The sequence below is a fragment of the Syngnathus scovelli genome, chromosome 22 (assembly GCF_024217435.2).
Source record: "Syngnathus scovelli strain Florida chromosome 22, RoL_Ssco_1.2, whole genome shotgun sequence".
Taxonomy (NCBI): Eukaryota; Metazoa; Chordata; class Actinopteri; order Syngnathiformes; family Syngnathidae; genus Syngnathus; species Syngnathus scovelli.
In genome coordinates this window covers 6,499,898-6,524,074 of record NC_090868.1, presented here as the reverse complement: position 1 = coordinate 6,524,074, position 24,177 = coordinate 6,499,898, and the positions used below count along the sequence as shown (strand labels likewise).

Sequence of the window (24,177 nt, the reverse complement as noted above, 5' to 3'; positions counted from 1 at the left end):
CAAATTCCTGCTGTCCATCCAGTAGTGCAGCACATTATTTTCTTTGAGTATTCTTGTCGCTGTAGTCCAGGTTTCTTCTATCCAATAAAGTAGAAATAACATTACGGCATGAATGGGCAGTAGTAGTGGTTAGACACCTATCTGCTGAGCCCAGAGGGAGAACAGTGGTGCTTTACTGCACAGCTAACATCATCTGATTTATGACTATAGTCTGTGACGGGGGTGATTTTCTCCTTGAATGTAATGCTTTATGCGAATAGCTCCACATCCTCCACCCGCGGTGTGTAAAAAAAGCAGGAACGTCATGTCTGAAAAGACCACATCTAAAAACAGTGTTTGCGGGGGATAGGGACTATAAACCCTATCACGAATAACAAAAAAGACCTATAAACTCACATCAGTTTAATCATCAATTCAAGCTAATCTACAACATGTCAGGCCCCTTCCCAGTTTACAAAAGATAATTTGGATGTGTCACTATACTGCACATCCTTAGAACCAAATCTTATTAGAAAGGCTTTTGACACCAATTTAGTCACCTTAGATAATTATAGGAACTCGAAGGTGAATTAATCGACAGCAAACCGGTTGTCAAGTTAATCACCAAGTAATCGAATAATTGTTAGAGACATTGTTTAACAAAAAATTTCAAAATGTACGTAATTCTTTTATTTCTCTAGTTCTACATGAAAGCAGACTGATTATTTTTTTTGTGTTTAATCAAAATAAGACAATCTATTTTGTGTGATATTGCTCAACTGTTGTTTTGTTGTTTTTAAATAAATAATATCAAACAAAGAAAGGTATTAGAAAGGTATATTGGTTAAAGGTATTAGAGAGGAGCTTATTTAGAATTTATTTGGTAATATTTCTCAAATTTCTACCTACATAACACAAACTGACTGTTAAATAGGTCATCTTAAAATATATATATTAATATACACTGCTCAAAAAAAATTAAAGGAACACTTTGAAAACACATCAGATTTCAATGGTGAAAAAAAAAAGTTGGATATCTATACTGATATGGACAGTTTAATGCAGGGGTGGGCGAACTTTTTGACTTGCGGGCCGAATTGGGTTCTAAATTTTGACCAGGGGGCCGAACCAGGAGCAGTTGGATGTAGTGTTTGTGTGAAGTAATATAAACGACCTGTAAAGGTCATTGCATAAAAGATTTGGGCCTTTAGTAGGTAGTAACGCATGGATATTCAAAAAAAGTTTTTTGAAAACAAATGCATTTATTAACAGCATTAAAAAAAAAAAACATCCCTAAAAAACTGCTATCAGTGATTCTCATAAAATATGACACTGTTATTATGAATAACAGTCTCCATCACTTCAGTGCCTGCAGGTTAGATTAATGAAAGATGTATGTTTATCTTATGAGATCACATCAAACGGCAAACATTCTGACCAAATATATCATCTTGAAGAATCGGTGAAAGCATACATCCAAATAAAGTAATCAAAACGGCAACACGGTGAGGGGTATCTGAAAATCAGAGCAGAGTTTTAACTCAAAAACACCTGGTAACAGAGGTGAGGAAACGGGAAACACTTCCTTAAAGTAAGCCTTAAGAACTTTACAGGTTAAGATTAGTCACAAACAGGTGGGTGCATCAATGTCCTTGAGCATCCTGCATTGTTTGAAAATGAGAATGGTCGCTAGTTTCAATCCCTGCTATTTGTACAGCTCATATTCAAAATGCATTTTTTTACAACAAACTTGAAAGCCTCCCCTTCATTTTCAGTGGGAACAGTGTTGTTGGTCTCCCTTTTTTTTTCTAGTGTGTCATAGTCTGGAGTAAAATTTGTTGTGGCAATTCTTAGGAGAGATCCGAGGTGTTGGTCCGTTTACCTAGATCTGTGACGGGTTGATGTTGATGTTCATGTGGCTGAACATCACGTCACGTACGTCGAGCCAAATTGGCCACTCTTTTTAAACACTCGGCACTCAGTGTCCACCTTGCTTTTCCTTGGGCGACTCATTTTAATGGAAGGATTCCAGGGGAAGGTTTGTGGGTGGCTTTAGCGTAAAACTGTATCCGAAAGCTCGGCGCGCAAATTCCAAGAATGCTGTCGTCACAGCCCACGCTCTAAATTCGGCACTGAGACAAATAGAGCGCGAGTGCGCCATTTCCGTACTACTGAGTACGTACACGCACTTGTGAGTGTGCACCGAGCTTTCTGACACGGCTTCCGGTAGTAAATGCGCAGGCGAGTGGTTCCCCATCTACTGGGGAAACGCAGTCATTGCAGGCAAAATGACCGAAAAAAAAAAAAAGTTTAATAATACAATTTATTTAGGGTTGGCGGGCCGGATTAAACGGTCCCGTGGGCCGGATGTGGCCCGCGGGCCGTAGTTTGCCCATACCTGGTTTAATGTCTCAGGAACAAAAGGATGCCACATCTTTTGATGGAAATAAAAGTTTTCAGCCTACAGAGGGCTCAGTATATAGACACCCCACAAATCAAAGTGAAAAAATGATGTGGCAGGCTTGTCCATTTTGCCTAAATTCAATTTCTGCAACTCAAAATTCTTTTCAATATCTTGTATGGCCCCCACGAGCTTGTATGCATGCTTGACAACGTCAAGGCATGCTCCTAATGAGACGACAGATGGTGTCTTGTGGGATGTCCTCCCAGATCTGTCTAAGGGCATCAGCAAGCTCCTGTAAAGTCTGAGGAGCAACCTGGCAGCGTCTGATGGACCGAAACATTATGTCCCAGAGGTGTTCTTTCGGGTTTAGATCAGGTGATCGTGAGGGCCATTCAATTGTGTCAATTCCTTCATCCTCCAGATACTGTCTGCATACTCTTGCCACATGAGGCCGGGCATTGTCGTGGATCCGGAGGAACCCAGGACCTACTGCACCAGCGTAGGGTCTGACCATGGGTGCAAGGATTTCATCCCAATACCTAATGGCAGTCAGACTGCCGTTCTCTAGCCTGTAGAGGTCTGTTCGTCCCTCCATGGAAATGCCTCCCCAGACCATCACTGACCCACCACCGAACCGGTCATGCTGAGTGATGTTGCAGGCAGCATAGCGCTCTCCTTGGCTTCTCTAGACCCTTTCACGTCTATCACAGGTGCTCAGGGTAAACCTGCTCTCATCTGTGAAAAGCACAGGATGCCAGAGGCGGACTTGCCAATTCTGGTGTTCTATGGCAAATGCCAATCAAGCAGAGATGGGACCAAGTCACACATGTGCAAGTCTCAAGTAAGTCTCAAGTCTTAACCTTCAAGTCTCAAGTAAGTCCCAAGTCATTTTTTTCTTCGGCAAGTCAACTCAAGTCCTTCAATAAGTCAAGCCAAGTCCAAGTCAAGTCCTTAAATAGATCAAGTCCAAGTCAAGTCACCTTATTATTACAATTTTACCCGCAGAATCTGATCCTAGTAGTGAAAAGACATGATATCAGTAACTTTATCTGCCGAGGGAATTTACCGCGATTCTGCTAGTCGCGGTATACATCCCGCCTACCAACATCGAAGGCGACAGGATCGCGGCGCTTGGTGAACTGTATCAGGCTGTCAGTGAACAGCAGACAGCGCACCCTGACGGTTTCACCATCTTCGCTGGAGACTTCAATCATGCCAACCTGAAGTCTGTTTTCCCGAGGCTTCACCAGCATGTTACTTTTCCGACACGTGGAGACAGATTCCTGGACCTGGTCTACTTTCAAAGCCACCCCCCTCCCCCATCTTGGGCTTTCTGACCATCTCACCGTTTTGCTTTTGCCCGCATACAGACAATTGGTGAAGGCATCCAGGCCGGTTCGGAGGCGGGTTCGGGTCTGGCCTGAGGGTGCCTCCGATGCACTTCGTGACTGCTTTGACACCACTGACTGGGACTTGTTTAAGCAGGCAGCCACCTATAACGATCGGACGGACATAGAGGAGTATACTGACTCTGTTACCTCTTACATCACGAAGTGCATCGATGACGTGACTTGCTTGAAATCCGTCGTCACTCGAGCGAACTGGAAGCCGTGGCTGACAGGGGCTGTCCTCAGACAAGGCTTTCAGAGCAGGGGATGAGGCTGGCTTGAGGACAGCGAGGGCCGACCTGTCCCGAGGCATCAAAGAAGCGAAGAAGGCGTTCTCGTGCAAGGTCTCCACCTACTTCAAGGACAGCAAGGACGCACGTAGCCTTTGGCGGGGCATTCAGACCATCACGGACTACAAGCCCGCGCCGAGGAGCTATGAGGGCGACATCCGTCTGCTGAACGATCTGAACCGCTTCTTTGCTCGCTTCGACGCCCAGAACAGCACTTGCCCTCTGAAGAACACTACCCCCCCCCCCACACGAGCAGCCCCTGCGCCTCTCTGCCGACGGTGTGAGGAGGGCGCTTGCCGCTATTGACACCCGTAAGGCGGCGGGCCCTGACAACATCCCGGGTCGAGCGCTGAAGGACTGCGCTGGGGAGCTGTCGGGTGTCTTCACGGACATCTTTAACGTTTCCCTGCAGCAGGCCATCGTCCCCTCGTGTTTCAAGGCTGCCACCATCGTTCCTGTGCCGAAGAAACCTGCACCGTCCTGCTTCAATGACTACCGCCCCGTGGCACTGACGCCTATCATCATGAAGTGCTTTGCGCGGCTTGTCATGGAGCACATCAAATCCGTTCTCCCCCCCGCCATTGACCCTTTCCAGTTTGCGTACCGTGCCAAGCGGTCCTCTGAGGATGCCATCTGCTCTGCCCTCCACTCGGCCCTCACACACCTGGAGAGAAAGGACTCTTATGTGAGGTTGCTGTTTGTGGACTTCAGCTCTGCCGTCAACACCATTGTGCCGCAGCGACTCATCTGCAAACTCGACGAGCTGGGCCTCAGTACCTCCCTCTGCAACTGGCTACTGGACTTCCTCTGTCAGAGGCCTCAGGTGGTGCGTGTTGGCGACAAAATCTCCGCCAGCATCACGCTGAGCACGGGGGCCCCCCAGGGCTGCGTCCTCAGTCCATTGCTCTTCACCCTGCTGACGCATGATTGCACTGCGACCTACAGCGACAACCGCATAGTGAAGTTTGCTGACGACACGACTCTGGTGGGTCTCATCACGAAGGCCGACGAGACTCTGTACAGGTCGGAAGTTGACCTTCTGACCACGTGGTGCAGGGACAACAACCTCCTGCTGAACGTCGACAAGACCAAGGAAATCGTTGTTGACTTCCGGAAGGGTCACACAAAACACCTGCCGCTGATCATCGATGGTGCTGTGGTGGAGAGGGTGAGCTGCACCAAGTTCCTGGGGGTGCACATCAGTGAGGACCTCTCCTGGTCCGCAAACACCTCGTCACTGGCAAAGAAAGCTCAGCGACGCCTGTACTTCCTGCGGAAGCTCAGGCGTGCATGTGCTCCTCAGGCAGTCCTGTCTACATTCTACCGTGGCACCGTTGAGAGCGTCCTCACCAGTTGCATCGCTGTCTGGGGTGGTAACTGCACTGAACAGAACTTGAAGGCCCTGCAGCGCATAGTGAATACGGCTGGTAAGATTATTGGTGCTTCGCTCCCCTCCCTGAAGGACATTTACACTTCCCATCTCGCCCGCAAGGCAACCTCGATTGCGAGAGATGTGAGTCACCCGGCTCACTCTTTGTTTGACCTTCTGCCCTCTGGGAAGAGGTACAGGAGCCTGCGCTCCTGCACCACCAGACTCGCCAACAGCTTCTTTCACCAGGCTGTTAGGACCCTGAATTCTCTACCCCCTTCTGCGTAGCGTGCGGCACTGTTGCGCTATTTTCTGGAATGTCTGCTGTACGCGCACTTGCTCCTTTTTTGCTCCTCTTATTTATTTATTTATCTATTTATCTATTTATTTATTTATTTATTTATTTATTTATTTATTTATTTATTTATTTATTGTGTTATTTATTCATTATTTATTCAGCACGCTGTTATACTTGTTTACTTGTTTGTCTGTTGTGGGCCATGTCTTGTCACCGTGGGATGGGGGGAACGAAATTTCTGTTTCTTTGTGTGTCTTTGGCATGTGGAGAAATTGACAATAAAGCTGACTTTGACTTTGACTTTAAGTAACCATCATTGTCCAATGTTTAAAAAATATGACAATAATTTGGATTTGCACTGTAATTACTGATATTCAGTCAAATACACCATGGAATCAAACAAAAAAGAAATTATCTCATACAATGATTTATTGACAGCTCAATCTAAACAAATGAACGTCTGCCATTTGAGTTGCAAATATGAAAAAATAATCAGAAAACAATCTGAAAGAAGAAACACAAAGAGCATTAGAAACATTTTATGTTTCATCTGTAACATCTGGAGACACCAGAGCTCTATAAACTTCAATTTTCAACATTGTCAGAAATATTTTTGTTGTATATCTCACACTGTGCTGTCCGTCTTTTGCCGTCATAAAAGTAATAGCGATAGCCGAAGGTGATGACTCGCGGTACGACTCCCGCTGACATGTTTGCGCATGTCTGATATAAAGGGGCGTGATTCTCCAATAAACACGTTCGGTAGGTAGAGAGGGCGCGACTGATTGATTGACAGTGTAGTGATCCAATCATGACAACGCCATTCTCAGCCTGCGCTCCTACCGTGTTATCGATATTATTTTTTTAAATGTATTATTAATTTTATATTCAAACTGAAAACATAAACTAAATAACACTGAAGTCAAGTCACAAGTCATCAAAACAGCGACTCGAGTCGACTCGAGTCCAAGTCACAGTGACTCGAGTCCCCATCTCTGCAATCGAGCTCCATGGTGCTGAGCAATGAGCACAGGAAACACTACAGGACGTCGTGCCCTGAGGCCACCCTCGTGAAGTCTGTTTCTGACTGTTTGGGCAGAGACATTCACACCAGTAGCCTGCTGTAGGTCATTCTGTAGAGCTCGGGCAGTGCTCAACCTGTTCCTCCTTGCACAAAGCAGCAGATATCGGTCCTGCTGATGGGATGAGGACCGTCTACGGGTCCTGTCCAGCTCTCCTAGAGTAACTGCCTGTCTCCTGGAATCTCCTCCATGCTCTGGAGATTGTACTGGGAGACACATCAAATCTTCTTGCAACAGCATGCATGGATGTGCCATCCTGGAGGAGTTGGACAATCTGCGCAACTTCAGGTGGGTTAAGAAATCGCCTCATGCTCCCAGTCGTGATAATGACTCTAGCTAAAGCCAACACTTGTGGAAAAACATTTAAAAAAGATCAAGAGGGAGGAACTTGAAATGGCCTCCACATGCAAAACCTGTTCTGTTTTGGGGACCATCTCGTTGTTGCCCCTCTAGTGCACCTGTTGTTAATTCCATCAACACCAATGCAGCTGAAACTGATTAACAACTCCTTCTGCCACCTACCTGACCAAAACCTTATCAGAAAAGTCTAATTGAATTCATGTCATACCGTGATAAAAAAACTGTTCCTTTAATTTTTTTGAGCAGTGTATATGAACCGGGCACTCTGTAGGACCAGAAAAACCTTAAGCAATCATTGTAGGTGTGAATAATGGAAACATTGGTCAATTTACTTATCAATCAATCAATCAATCAATCAATCAATCAATCAAATCAATCAGTTTTCCGGGTTGTATTTCCTTGTTCCATGCTCGCTCACATCCCTCTGCGCATGCACGTAACTTGTGATTAAAACTCTTCGAATTTTGGACACTGGTTTAATTGTAGCGTTCCCTGCTTGACTTCTGAGTGAAAATGACTGATGAACGTCGTGAGGATGTAGGTTCTCGCAAGAGAAAGTCTGTTTTTGACGTCTTTAAGAAATATGGCGCTTGTGCATGTGAGTGTGGAGGCAGTTTCTAAAAAACAACAGCGATGGGTGGGGAGGAGGGTTCTGCGCATGCGCAGTATACAAAAACTGAGAAGTTTCTGAGCTGTCGGCGGTAATGCCTTTAATAAACCCTAATCATAGGGAAAATGTACCGTATTTTCCGGACTATAAGTCGCTCCGGAGTACAAGTCGCACTAGCCATAAAATGCATAATAAAGAAGGAAAAAAATCGCACCAGATTACAAGTCGCATTTTTGGGGGAACTTTATTTGACAAAATCTAACACCAAGAAAAGACATGAATAGGCAATAGGTCAAAATCTTTGTCGTCTGTAACACTTAAAAACTCCACTGACTCCAGAAGTCAGTGGATGGATTCAGACTCATCATTAATTGCAGTTGCAATTATTCCACAGGCCTAGCCCGCTCTCATGTAGTTTAAAGTGAAAACAACATGTGAAGTGATTAACTATACTAGTAAGTAAGTCATGTGTTAATGATCAAATATGTTAATAATTTCACATATAAGTCGCTCCTGATAAGTCGCGCCCCCTACCAAACTATGAAAAAAACTGCGAGTTAAAGTCCCTCCCTAAAGAAAAATTAGGGAAAGTGAATCAACGAAAAGCAAACTCAACTCGAATGACAGTACCCATTTAATTGATGTGAATATTACCCTTAACTTTCTGCTTTGTAACGAAAAAAACGCTTCTGCTTGAGTTATTCTAAACAGTCAAGTTTTGTTTGTGCTTCCATCTGCTGCTTTTAAATCCATAATCACAAACCATAAGCCTCCTATTGATTCCAGAAGGGAAGGATCGCCTCAAAATCCTATTCATGTTGTGCGTTTGTTTGTTCTGCACAAATGCTTCCAGGCTCACATGTACGAATACACGTGCGCACAATGCCAAGTGGATTTGCGTGCTTTTAGCTCAACTCTTCACAAAACCAGAATGAAAACATGAACATATTGCAAACAGCCAATCACCTGCTGGACTGGATCAAGAGAATTTCATCAATTTGGCATAGCCTGGATGAGATCCCCTTGATCATTGTAATCCTGGCCATCCTCAGTAGCAGATTATCTATTCATTCTGGGAAGATAATGTGCCCAATGTGCAGGAAAAGACAGAAGCTCCCATTTACCCTGCTAGTCCTCTGCTCCCAAAATGAGATGAGAGCAAAAACAATAAGGTTCAGAGATTGGACAAAAACATCAGATCTCGGCCGTTTCCTATTGTTTTCGGGGATGATATCTTAATTAGCTATTTGGATTCTGGCAGATCAGATATCTAAAAGTTCTGTGTTCCAGTGTTCACTGACCACATCATGACCACTGACATCACCAGTGACAATAATTTCAAGACCGCATAGAGCAACAACAAAACCAAGACTTTAAGGAGATGCAATCAAGTCAAAACCAAGACCAGAAAAAAAAACATGTATGATCCTTCAAAGTTCAATTGGAGCCGCCTGTTTAAGCCCAAGGCAATGGTTTTCGCTGGGGTCCTCAGACTCTTGGGATAACTGTAATGGTGTTTGTGGTCCTAAAATAATTAGAAAATTATTATTAAGTGTAAGACACTAGATATAATAAACCACTTACTCTTCCCAACCTTAGCTTTGTTGAAAACTCTGGTATGATCATGACAGAATTCTGACAACTCTCCATGTGTGCAGCCTTTCTAGATATCAAGTTCTTTTTCTCGTGCAGAGTTCTCAAAGGGAGGCAAGGTAATCTTGGAAAAATATATGCGTTTGGACGCACATAGCTTTTACTCAGCAGGGTCTGATTGTCCCTGACCTTGGCTACCATCTCGGTCTACCTGACCTCTGCCACCGTTATCCCTGCACGAAAGGAACCCACCACTGGCTTGCTGCCAATTGCTTTAACTTCATTAAAATTAATCAAATGAGACAATATTAAGGTAGATAGCACAAACACTGTTAGCAACTCGATTTGAACATGATCCAAATCGAGCTGTGTTCTGCGCACATGAAAAATCTCTTTGGCAATAGAATGACAAATATGAAGTCAAAGTCAAAGATACAATTACAGCAAACCTCCGATAATTACGGGTGAAAGGGTCGGTGCCCTCCGTCAAATACCAAAAGTCCAAGAGTGATTCACCCACCCAAAAAGATTTGTAATTACCAGTCGGAGCAACAAGATGGTGGTTTACACAAAAGAGTTTTTGCTGATTGACAGATTTTTTAGTTTTGTTGTTTGGGCTATACTTATTTCTACAGTGCTGTATTCCATCTATTTGGTCATGTAGTTTATGCTGGCTCATCTGAGCCACAGTTTCGTGGCATAGCCTATTATGTTTACAAGGCAGCCATGTTGAGGCGGCGTGACGAACTGCTAACATCTGTATGACTATGTTTGCCTTGGGCCCACAAATGATTAGCGGCTCGTGCATTGATGTAGACAGCAGCTCGTAGCTGCAAGAACTAATGTGAATTGCACGACTCATTGACCACGGACAGCTCGTATGTACAACTCGGTAATATGCTTCTATTTGGCATGCTATACGATACATCTTTTTCGGTTAATTCATGAGCATCTTCGAAACTTTCCCCCTTGTCTTGATGTGCTTCAGCATTGACCTCCAAGCCTGAAGTCATTACTGTTAGAGGGCATCCATAAATGTAAAAGGGAACGTGTGACCATAAACGTACATCATAATCCTATGGAACAAAATTCCAGCACTGCTGAAAGAATCCGGCAGAGGTCATTGAAAGTCATGTCCGGCTTTCATCAGCCTTATGTGTATTTTTCATCTGGTATTTCATGGTTTTTGTTTTTCTGCTAGACACCTATTCATCAAGAAAATAAAGATTCACATTCCCTTGCAACATTATACAGTGTACAACTGTACATCATCGATGGCTGTTTGATTTGCATGAAGAAAAAAATATTAAAAGAGAATGTGAATATAATTAACAATAACATGTCAGATGAAACCAAATGCATAATAATATAATCGTTAATATAGTTAAAATATTTGTGACGTAGAGACATAAGTAATATCTATTTTATTAAATTCTGGGCCAGGGAGATGAATGAAGGATATTTTGATTCAGTTCTTCTGCGCGAGTAACCTTATGAATAACGTAAATTCGAATTTTTAGAAGGGAAAAAAAGACTAATAAAAGGAGTATAATGAATGAATTTGAATTGGTAAATCCGTTTTGACGAATTGCAGACTGAGGATTCACAATACTACATCACAATTATCCAACTATCATTCCCATAAATTCTTTAAAATTCAAATTGCATTGAACCCATTTCATAATGTACTGTCCATGAATTGTATTGCACCTATATATCTATATATATATATATATCTATATATATATTATATATATATATATACGTATATATTTAGGTGCAATACGATATGCACGCACACACACACGCACACGCGCACACGCGCACACGCGCACACACGCACACACGCACACACGCACACACACACACACACACACACACGCACACACAGGATTAGAAATCGCATTCTCAATGAACAGGTCTATTTTTAGAAATTTCCATATATAGTGTGCTACGGGTTGTAAAGCGCATTACTGCACCTGAACAGACACAAATGAGTACAACAAAGTACAACAAATGAGTCCATTTTAATTCAACTTACATTTGAAATCCATACATAATACTGTCGATTTTTGAGGAAAGTAAACGATTTCATATTAACACTAACTCAATTGGGTCTGATTTTTTTTTTTTTTTTGTAAACTGATAAATGCTGTACTCATTTTTACAAATTAAGATGCTATGCAATTGATGTCTGTTTTTATTTTTGTGAACATGTCAATGTCAGTGCTATAACATAATGCGTTTAAGGGTGTTTTCACACCTGGACCCTTTTAAAAGAACCAAACTCAGACCTCTTTAAGTGGACCAAAAAGTTGACCAAGAGGAAACGAACTCAGTTCTTTTTGTGTTCACATTGTGAGTGTGTTTCAAAGAGGACCGAGTTCTCTTTCTGGTTCAGTTCAGCCTTGATGGGGCCTCAGTCCTCTTTCTGTTCATACTAGGTCCTCTAGAGCAGTGTTTCCCAACCACTGTGCCGCGGCACACTGGTGTGCCGTGAGAGACGTTCAGCTGTGCCGTGGGACTGTACAATATTAATTACGAAGCGCATTGTAAACAGGATCGCCAAACCACTGGTCAGTTCGCGCAAGGCCTGGTCAGCCACTTGCTAATCGTGCATGTGTGGAGAATCGGAGAATCTTGAGATTTCATATTGTGTCGATATGATTGTATTGCATCGGCACATATTCAGTTTATGTGTGTGTTGCTGTGTGCTTTTGCTAACAGTGACAGACACTATGACGGTTGTGGTGCGTTTGTGGTCCGATGGAAATCAGAGAATGCAGTTCAACCGGAGAACCTGGATTGGTTATTTTTCACATACGTAAAATAAGCAGTCAAGTCGAGACTCCTCGACTGTGATAGCCACTCAGCTGCTGTCAGAACAGCAGAGCATCTTTAAAAGTGACTTTGTTCTTATTGTTGCAATATTTATAGACCTAGTCTAAAACAGTAAACAAAATCACGTTGATTCTTTTATTTTAATCACAATCACTTTAAATAGTTTATTTCTTACACCGTCTAAAACCTTTTTAAAAAAACTGCCACTTTTATTTAAAAAAAGGAATCCAATTTAAATAATATTTAGTATTTATTTCTATTAAATTATTTGACTCTCCATACATATATAGGGATAGGACTCTATGTGTTTCGTTGTAATATAACTGATTTCAATATAGGAGCTTAACAGATTTTTGTTGGCGGTGTGCCGCAAGATTTTTTCCAATCTCAGAAAATTCTTGAAATACTTTCGCTTTACGGTAGGTCGTAAATAGTTGTGATTTAATGCTGTCGTCGTTCCAAATTTCCAAAAGACATTCCGGTTCGTCTTCTCCCCAAACTATGCCGCGTCCAGGTGCCGTGGCAGAACTTTGAACGGCACATGCTTCTCTACGTTTACTATTAGAACCACGGTCACGACCACGACTTGCTCCTGCCATACTTTGGATTCTCTGTTCTCTACAGTTTTGTTTTTGCGCCTGCAGTCACGTGACTAATCTACGGCAAGCCAAGGAGGTTATAATACAGTGCAAAAAGGCGAAGTGAACCCAGTGCGCTTTGTGTTCACAATGCTCAGATTAGGTGAACCGTACCGTTGACATTTTAGCGGTCTCAGTACGGTTCGTTTTAAAGGAGGCTGAGTGCGGTTGGCGCGTTCACATATGCGCAAAAAATGCTGAGTCATCGATCTGAGTTCGCTTCGAGGGCTGAAAGGGACTAAGTGTGAAAACACCCTGAGTGTCCACGTTGGTTCTTGAACTGGGAACGTTCACACTGCTTGTTCCATATTCAAAGGATGAACATAACACCTCAAAGAGCAGCATCAAGTAATTTATTAGCGGCAGAAGCTTTGGAACCAGACAGTTTAAGAAGCTAGCCTGCTTTTTGGCTTCTTTCAAGGTGCCCTTTGAGCAAGGCACCAAGCCCCAGCTCAAGAGATGCAGAACTGTTTGCACGCCTCATTCACTCTGACATCTCTTCTTGCATGCCTGCATCTGTGTTATCTGGTGTGTGTGGTGTGCTACACAAAATAAACAGTTGAATTTCACCTTGAGGGATTATAATAAGAATAAAAAAAATGCAGAACTTTCAAGTTTCCTCAGATGTCTCTGATTCTGGTAATCGACCCCTTTACTGGCCCACTTTCCCTTCAGTGAACACTCTCGTCTAAAATTACTATCCCTATAAAAAACGTTTTGCAAAAACATTTAATCTAGCATTTGTTAAATTCTAAGGAGCCAAATACAAAATCAGCAGATCTCATTTCAAGAATGGGACTCAAACAACACGTGTGTTTGGTCTGTGCTGATTGTACAGGAAATAATTAAGGAGAAGTTCTGCCCCACCTTGCCCATGACCTACTTAAGAACGATTTGTAGTGGAGAAAAAAACAAAACAAAACGCTGTATCAGACACACCCACCCATATGGGACTTAGATGTCATCATCAACGAGACAGGTTTAGTGTCATGCACTACAAAGTATATGAAGAATTTTACATTTATGTAACATTATGCCACACTAATTCATATATATAAAAAGGACAATATCTGGAACAGCTCAGTGCAATGCAAAGTGCAGCCTCCAAAATCGCTGTTGAAATAACTCAACACTATCAATCTCTCAAACAGATTTGATAAAAAAATGAAGCTAATCCTTGCATAGGGTGGATTTAAGGATTTATTGCAGTACTGCTTTGTTGTACTGCACTTTGGCAAAGATTCTCTTCCATGGGATTTTATTTGAGTCTAAAGTTAATCTCTAAAGCTTGACGAGGCATGTTGATCAATCCATGGGACAACCGGTACAACGGCGGTCTTTTGTTAAATCTGCATGAGATGGCTACATTTAGTAAGGATGTCTGATGCCAGTTATTTTCAGACCAATACCAGTACGAGCACTCAATCCTTGAGTGGTCGCCAATACCGATACCAAGTACCGATACCACAAGTACTTTAGATATATAAAATTTCCCCCAAAGAACACTGACAGATAATTTTAAAGACCTATATATACACCCATATTGTAAAATAACCAGAAGAGGAAGTTCAATACCAGTATCTGCCATCGTCGCGAGTACCGATGCCTAGAAATATAGCTGGTACAGGTACAGTATACAGTATACAGATACAATACAGATACCTGATATCAGTACTTGCCCATCCCTAACATTTAATATTTTTATTGAAGAATCTTGTATTATCATACTTATACTTTTTCAGCACGAGTATAATTGAGTCACTGATATTTAAGTCTGTGGAAACTGATTGTTCATTCATCCTTCTTGATGCAGCTAAGGCAAAAAAAACAGCCTCAACAAATTTGTACTCTAAAGTGGAGCAACGTGATAGCTATGAAAGTTTGAGTTGCATCCAACCAGACCTCCACTACATGGCACTGAAACACGTACAAATTTGTTTCCAAGAATCTTCCATACCATAAACAAAATCTTGGTATTGGAAAAAATAAATTACAAGTGATTTTTGAGCCATTACTTTTACACTATTCCACAGGTGTCAAACTTCGGTCATCAAGAAGTATCCTGCAATACCCTTGCTAATATTTGCTCACGCTAGAGTGCAGTAGGTGGGGGTGTCACGGCTCTGTGTATACATTTAACTTATGACAACGGCTACTGTTGTTGCTTTCAGGCTTCTTTTATAGCTGCAACATTTTAAACACACAGTTAGTGTCTTGTGTCGAAAGGTGGGTGGTGAGGAGTTTGATTTTTGAGACCTGAAGGCGATCTGCTCTTTGGAATGGCTTGTTTGCTATATGGTTGTTTACTGCTGTATAGAGCAGGGGTCTCAAACTCCAGTCCTCGGGGACCGCATTCCTACATGTTTTCCAAGTTTCCCTCGTTAAACACACCTGATTTAATTATCAGGCTCCTGCAGAACGTGAGGATGAACTGATCATTTGAATCAGGTGTGTTTAACGAGGGAAACTTGGAAAACATGTAGGAATGCGGCCACCGAGGACTGGAGTTTGAGACCCCTGGTATAGAGGCTACTCGCAAGCTAGCAGTATTTCTTCTTTGCGTGACTAAAACACCATAATATCCGTTTTTCCGTTTTGAATGTGTTCCTAACAAAGAAACCGTTGAGATTTTTGCACGAATCAAACTTGTGGGCTCTGTAACCACACTGCAGAACAAATCAAACAGGAAGTACATTTTGTTGCGTAATTGCTATTACCAGAGTTTGACACAGTAGCATTTTGACCTACATAAAGTTTTAGTCCACTTTAGAATGCCTCAAGGAACAACAAATTTGATAAGCTGTGTTAAGAATCATTTTATATCTACTCTATTGTTGCCTTTATAGTGACTTTGCAGTCTTGTAATGCTCTTTGAATGTGTTGTGAGAATAGATTAATGCTAATTTTCTAGTTAGCATTGTGCTCTCAATGTATCCCATAAAGCATCTTGAAAATAGTGAGCAAATTATGGACTCGAAAAACTATATAGCTCTAATGTAAGAGATACAAGTCGTGTCGGGAAAACAAACCAAATAGTACACGAGTATTTTTTTGTTGAATTGGCAACATTAAGGTCAAATTATTTAGGCAATTACGCTAATAGCCAATATTATGACACTACGACTGGATGTAAAGCCCTTTGTTTCAACCAGTTTTCTCATATTCACTAATTTCTCTAATTCAATTATTTGTTCAATACGTATCATTTAAGATCTACTTGCTGATATTGATTCAGGACACTGCATTCATGCAATAGCCATGATTTTATTTAACTCATAAGTGACATATACAGCCCACTAAAAATGCGTTTAAAGAATAAGTGAATAATTATGAACTTACCCTATCATAAGTACATCAACAACAAAAAATGTGATGAAACTGTCCCTGGAAAATAAATACAGAAAGTCCACCATTTTGCTTTTAAGCAGCCATTTTGTCCATTTCTGATAGTCCTTAAAAATAAACCTGTCTGATATTCTAATAACCTCCAAGTATATGTACTCTCAACAGATAGACAATGTTAAAAACTCAAATGTTCATCAACGCGTGTACAGTATAGGGGCATGACAGAGAAATTTGATTACTCGGCATAAAACACGAAACAGAAATCAGCTCTACAAGGACAGAGTCAGACCAAACGTCTCGTGGGTGATGGAGGTCCTGCCCTCAAGAGATTTATTGAGACCCTAATGGCAAGAATGTATACATCTAGATACATTCCAGACCAGCCCTGCTCCGAGTGTTTTTTTTTTCTTCACACACACACACACACAGACTCGAGTCCCTCAGCCCGGTGTTCAAAGTCAACATGGTGAAGCAGCATTTAGCTGTTCTGCTGTACGCAAATGAAACAAGCTGACAAATGAAGTGAAATCAACCCATGGGTGAATGCTTTTAAATCCAGGTTAAAACAAAATATGCTACGCCCCTCATACCTACGACGTCCATCTAAGAAACTTTCTAAAATAATTTATTTAGAAATCTTGTTTTTGCGCTGGACGTTGTTTTAGTAATTTCAGTAAGCTACTTTTCATCTCTTTACTTTTAAATATATTTAACTCTGTTGTTTGTAAATGCTTTTTATGTTGGATTTATTTATGTGAAGTACACAGTTATCCTATGTATGAAATTTTCTATACAAATAAAGCTGCCTTGTCTTGCCTCAAAACACATTTAAACTTATTAAAACGGGATTTGGAGGGAGATTTCTGAAGCAGACGCTTAGATAACGTTCCACAACAAAATCTGTGAACACCTTAGTCCCTTTGAGTCCTGCCTCTGCCACACCTCACAAATTAAATGCACCCCACAGGCATGGGGGTGCAAGGGCCTGTGCACTGCTTTAATTAGCTGTTGTCGATTTGCTGATCTGTACATAGTGTGCCAGAATCAGCTGCTGCTTCTGCAGTGAAAGCACCACCATTGTTTTCTTGCACATAGGGGACAAAGAGGCTACATTAGTGTTACTCTATTTATTTTTGCAAGATTCCCAAAGTACTCAGTAGCTCCCACAAACACTCACACACACACACACTTGCTTGCAACCCCCCTCCAAATGAAGATTCCGTTCAACAGCTATTGAGCAACTGTATCTGTTTTTGCCGCTCTATAATTTGAATGGGCCAAAATGCACACAGCGTGTGTGCACTAAGATATCTGGCGTGCCGCATGGGTTACTAGCTCGTTTACATAAATTCTGTTCACTTGAACTGACCATTTTGTGCACCATTTTTTATTGTCTCTGGAGACTCATACTGTTCTTGAGCTTTGGGAAACAAAAAGCAGCAGTGTTCCCAAAGTATGCTATCCTATCCTCCAGAGAATTATAGAAGTATTTTTGACCTTTAACATCTCAAAGACCTGAGGGCTTATGACAAGATCTTATTTGTTGACTTGAGCTTTGCTTTTGATGAACAGTTTCTTGTCTAAAAACTTAAATGTTAACGCTACGATTGCTCAACTGCTTTATTTGTTACCGTAAAATGACTACAATATGTACTTTATAAACGGGACACTGTACTGTATGAGCACAAAGTCAGTTGATTAATCGTAAATTAATCTTATAAATATTACAAACTGCACATCTGTTCTAAATGTAAAATCAAACAATTAATACTCTTGTTAAATGACATAAAAGTGGACAAATATGTCATTGATACTGAAATTTTCTAGTAAGTTATTTGAGATTAAAAAGCTATAAAATCAGTGTAAAAGGGAGTCAGATTTGTGTTGGGAAAATTGTTCTGCCACAACATGGCAACCACGTTTTATGTTGGAAGATTGTGAAAGGAACTGTTGATTTTTCTTTTCAAATTAAGAGCAAAATTATTGGACCATGAATGAGCTCATGGACCCCTGCCCATTCAATATACTATTGTAAATTACAACTAACGCCTAGTGTACAATACATGTAGACCTCTTCAGATCCGCGGGATTGTTGTAATCTTGAGGCGTGCCTTGCGGAGATCAAGCAATGGATGTCTCTCAACTTCCTTCGTCTTAACCCAGATAAAACTGAGATGTTGATAATTGGTCCAACCCGTTATCAACACTTATTTAAGGAAACCACTATAACTATAGATAACCGTACTATCACTCAGAGCAATACTCTAATCTCGAGGTAATATTTGACCAAACGCTCTCCTTTCAAAAGCACATTAAGAATATAACCAGAATTGCGTTTTTTCACCTTTGTAATATTGCTAAGATTCGTCCAATCCTCTCGACCGGTGATGCGGAAACTATTATACATGCGTTCGTCATGTCGCGCCTGGACTACTGTAATGTATTATTCTCTGGTCTTCCTAAGTCCCACATCAAAAGTCTACAGTTAGCACAAAATGCTGCTGCGAGGCTGCTCTCACGGACAAGAAAATGTGATTTTTTGAGTTTTTCCTTCCCCTTTTGGGAGCTTAAGATCAGGGGATGCTTTGAGAATAATTGTCAATTTTTGTCTATGTGAAGCCCTTTGCGACTGCTTGTGATTTAGGGCTATACAAATAAACTTGACTTGACTTGACCTCTTTGAGAGCTGTAGTAACCTAGCACGGCGCTAACTGCTAATTAGCAGTCTACCACTTTTAATTTGATTAATGCTTCTCAACATAAAATTTTATGTTTGTTAATGCAATTTATGGTTTTAATTTCATAAAAACCATTTAATGACAATATTTTTTATGACCTGTGGAAACGCAGCATAATCAAAGTGCTACGCATTCCCATCTGAAAAGACTAAATCATCACGTCAGCTGTCAATTAGCAAATTCACCAAACGCCCTTTTGGGAACAGAGAAGAAAGACAAGAGAATATAGTGAGGAATCTACTCAGACGATAAAACGGGGACAAGCAGTGATCGGTCAACAAGATCTCTATTGTGACAATGAACAACAGAACTCCAAGAGAAACATCCAAGTCTACACACTCCAGCTACACGCTCACCCAATCACAAATCACCCAGACACCCTCACTGCCTCACAGACATTGGGAATGTATAGAACTCTAGCAAGGATCCACATAAGGCTGTAATTGAGGTCATTGCAATACATTTTTGTAAAGCATTCCCTCCTTAATGTGATTATTTTAATGATAGCACTGAAACAATTAGCGGCTTTATATTACATGACCACCGCTTGAAGAACCGTGAGACATCAGTTAGATACAATTATCAAGTGCTCAGAAAATGCAGTTCATGAAACCACTCTTGTAGACACTTGAAGTTGAGTGAAATAATTTAGCCACGAAGCGCTTCAAACCAATGAAAGCGCTTAGAAATTTTGGCAGCCAAAACAGTTTGCTGTAAAAGACCTTGGGAAAGAATTTGTAAATAGACACGATGTACTCAGTAAATAAGAAATTCAACACAAAATTAAAACCCCAAGCGAGTTGTCACTAATGTCCAGATTGTGGCGGCTTGGGGCGGATTTCTGTCGACTTGCTCAGTATTCCATAAATAAATCAAACACAAACTTTTAGATTCATCAAGAGTATTGTGTCTCTATGACATCTGCTGAATGTGCTAAAAAGAAATCTCAGTTAGCTTAGCCTCACCCCAAAGCCAAACAATCCTTAACATGCCCATCTGACTCATTCTGTTGATAGTTTTTGGCACCGTCGGGCTAACTTTGATGGCGGAAAGTCAAAATTCCACATTATTACTTGAGACACATCTTAATCTAGATTGGTCCTAATATTGAAGTCATTATTCTGGTGATGGAACCATTTCTAGTCCTTTAAACGCAACAACAAACCTTTTTTCATTGTGTTTTATCTCACCTGCAGCACATCTTCGAGTTGAAAAGAGTTTAAGTTCAAATGTGACAGCTACTGTTTCAACGTCTTTGCACTTCAGTTATAAAAATAGATTAACTGTTGTTACTTCTGATCAGTGCAAATAAGAAAGAATGACTTTTAACATTCATTCAAAACATATAAAATTGTTTTGAAAAACAGTGTCTATTCCGCCAACGCCAGTGACACAAAACAGTTCTCAGCGCCCCTTATCTTTGACACACCGATAATTGTTACACTTGACGCCTCGAGTTATGTTGTTTCTTTTTACAAAAATGTCCAATTGATGCTTGGAGTATATACGTATACGTGGTGCAGGGACAACAACCTCCTGCTGAACGTCAACAAGACCAAGGAAATCGTTGTTGACTTCCGGAAGGGTCACACAAAACACCTGCCGCTGATCATCGATAGTGCTGTGGTGGAGAGGGTAAGCTGCACCAAGTTCCTGGGGGTGCACATCAGTGAGGACCTCTCCTGGTCCGCAAACACCTCGTCACTGGCAAAGAAAGCTCAGCGCCGCCTGTACTTCCTGCGGAAGCTCAGGCGTGCATGTGCTCCTCAGGCAGTCCTGTCTACATTCTACCGTGGCACCGTTGAGAGCGTCCTCACCAGTTGCATCGCTGTCTGGGGTGGTAACTGCACTGAACAGAACTTGAAGGCCCTGCAGCGCATAGTGAATACGGCTGGTAAGATTATTGGTGCTTCGCTCCCCTCCCTGAAGGACATTTACACTTCCCATCTCGCCCGCAAGGCAACCTCGATTGCGAGAGATGTGAGTCACCCGGCTCACTCTTTGTTTGACCTTCTGCCCTCTGGGAAGAGGTACAGGAGCCTGCGCTCCTGCACCACCAGACTCGCCAACAGCTTCTTTCACCAGGCTGTTAGGACCCTGAATTCTCTACCCCCTTCTGCGTAGCGTGCGGCACTGTTGCGCTATTTTCTGGAATGTCTGCTGTACGCGCACTTGCTCCTTTTTTGCTCCTCTTATTTATTTATTTATTTATTTATTTATTTATTTATTTATTGTGTTATTTATTCATTATTTATTCAGCACGCTGTTGTTATACTTGTTTACTTGTTTGTCTGTTGTGGGCCATGTCTTGTCACCGTGGGATGGGGGGAACGAAATTACTGTTTCTTTGTGTGTCTTTGGCATGTGGCTGACTTTGACTTTGACTTTAAGTAACCATCATTGTCCAATGTTTATATGACAATAATTTGGATTTGCACTGTAATTACTGATATTCAGTAAAATACACCATGGAATCAAACAAAAAAGAAATTACCTCATACAATGATTTATTGACAGCTCAATCTAAACAAATGAACGTCTGCCATTTGAGTTGCAAATATGAAAAAACCACCAGACTCGCCAACAGCTTCTTTCACCAGGCTGTTAGGACCCTGAATTCTCTACCCCCTTCAGCGTAGCGTGCGGCACTGTTGCGCTATTTTCTGGAATGTCTGCTGTACGCGCACTTGCTCCTTTTTTGCTCCTCTTATTTATTTATTTATTTATTGTGTTATTTATTCATTATTTATTCAGCACGCTGTTGTTATACTTGTTTACTTGTTTGTCTGTTGTGGGCCATGTCTTGTCACCGTGGGAAAGGGGGGAACGAAATTTCGGTTTCTTTGTGTGTCTTTGGCATGTGGAGAAATTGACAATAAAGCTGACTTTGACTTTGGATGTGTACTAATTGTACAACAAAGACTGCTTATCACCAAAGCACTTCAAGCATTATCACCCAAATTCTAATAAACATGTGGCCGAGAGCATAGATACAGAGGCTAACATTACCATAACCCTTCAAGTAGAATCAAGGCTACATTGTCTAAGTAACCGTTTGAAAGGGGAAAAGGGGAAACATTTGATTGAAAGCAAACAGATTTTGAAATTATGGTATTTCTTATTTTCAATATTTTTTAAGCAAGCCTCCCCTTCCACTATTATATTGGAACTCCTTTGTACTGATGGCACAACAGACTGCCCTGGACTCTCGTTCAAAATTTCACAAAATTGGCGTATTTAATTTATCAATTAGAAATATTTGGAGCAGCAAAAAAAACCCAAATAATTTCAAGATGTCTATCCCATTATTATGTTTTAGTATTATGGCGGTGGATCAGAGACTGAAAATTTGCCTTTGCTTGATGCTACAATCGTAATGTGGACTCGGGTTATAGAAAATCCACGTCTGCATTCACAGCCTACCGTGTGATGACGTGATGACAACTTTTTTTGCACACGTCCTACATACTGTGTTTACCTGTCTGCGTGCACGCATGCCTTTGTGCATCCTACATGCATTCATACATACAGATGAGCAGCGGTTCTGTGCTATTTTTAGAGGAGCTATATTAGCACACCATATGTGTCAGCTGCTGTTCTCATAACGGCCACAGACCACATGCGGCAAAACTAGCCAGGAAAGTCATCGAACAAATGAACCCATTAGCACTTGGAGAAAGCGAGACAGACAGAGACATAGTGAGAGCGAGCGAGAGAGGAGTATTTTTTTTCTGTCAAACAGGTCCAATAAATATACATGCAAATACACACAGCACTCCAATAAGCCTAATAAGGAAGCACGCAAACAATGCACCAACAAGAAGAGCCTGTTCAGCTCTGAGTCACACTCGCTTGACAAACATGATTCTAACTGACACAGCAGACAATTCACCCCGATTGGACAATAACAGGATTCCCCAAAAACGAACTGACACCTGCACCCAAACTGATTCACTTTTACTGGGTGGCCAAATGGTTCAATAAAATTGTGAACTGTCCATCTGTTTTACTGACACGCAAGTATGTTTCCGTTTTGATCGTTTGCGTCACCAATTATTTGTTTTCATTCACTGGTTTCATATCACTGCATATAATTCACTCTTTTCGATGGGTACCATCATTTTGTCCAAGCAAATGGTGAATGAGCTTTTCTACCTACAAAATACTCAAAATCTTCTCATTGAGTAAGTGATGACACAGCATCATGAGCAACTCTGGAAATCACTCTTTTGTTCAAGGACACTTTGACAATCAAAAAGGCTGACAATCAAACAACAGTTCTACCACTTGAGCCGTGTCGCCCCAGGCATGTTTTATGAATTTTGTTTTATTTTTAATAATTCTGTTCAACCACAATTTAATGATTTTTATCACTGATGTGTATTTTCTTCATTATTATTATTATTAATTATTATTATTTCATTATGTGTATAAATTCTAGATAATTTTTTTGTCAGCTTAGATCCACATTTCTAAATTGTAATTAAAATTGTCTTTGCGTGTTAGTTTATTGAGTGATGCTGCTCAAATGTATTGGTAAAACGTAAGTTAAATGCTAAGAACGTAGTTCCAACAATTGATAATGTCCTTCAAATGTGTTGATAAAGTCATTTGAACGTATTTGGTAAAGTTTTAATGTTCGAATATTGGTACAACATTTGCTAAATGCCAAAAACCTATTTCAAAATCATTGCAAAGTCATTTGAACATATTGTTAAAACGTAGGCTAAAAAAAATACCTTAAGGCCAGACGGTATGGACAGAACGAAGCTCACCAACATTGAAAGCAAACATTTTTTATAGAAAATGTTACAGTTTTCTGCATCATTAAATTGTTAGCGCCAAAAATAAAAGGTGATGGGGAGATCGGTCTGTTTAACATTTCCATAAAATACCCAGTGGCATTATGGGGGGGAAAAAAATGCTGTTTTTAGCATTCACCCTATACGTTACCATTTCCCCAAATGTGTTTGAACGACTTTGCAGCATGTTCGAACAATACAGCCTAGTCAAAATGAAAAGTCTATTGAAGCCTTAAGTTTCCAGTGTCTACTGTAGGAAGCTGTTTTGAGGAACTACGCTACATGTGTCTTGCGTACGTATCAAGAGGATTACCGCAGACACAGCTTCAACATCATCAGACAAAGAGGCCATGTTCATTTGCAGGGAATGTCGAGTATTCCTCCAGCATCAAGGGATCTTAGTGGGTAGCGAAGACAAGGAAGAAAATCTGCCTTGCCTA

At 41.2% G+C, this 24,177-nt stretch overlaps 1 protein-coding gene across 15 annotated transcripts in view; it reads right to left on the bottom strand.

The window, feature by feature from the left end:
- The window catches only part of LOC125992022 (pleckstrin homology domain-containing family A member 5), a 139,727-nt gene that overhangs the window by 114,412 nt on the left and 1,138 nt on the right, over positions 1-24,177 (bottom strand). Inside the window, exon 4 of one of the 15 annotated variants that reach the window (XM_049760561.2) lies at positions 1-24,177. This exon is cut by the window's left edge and continues 6,927 nt beyond it. The exons of the other annotated variants lie outside the window; for them this stretch is intronic. Within the exon in view, the coding sequence (XP_049616518.1) occupies positions 24,126-24,177 (52 nt within the window). The 3' untranslated portion in view covers positions 1-24,125. 15 annotated transcript variants of the gene reach the window in all.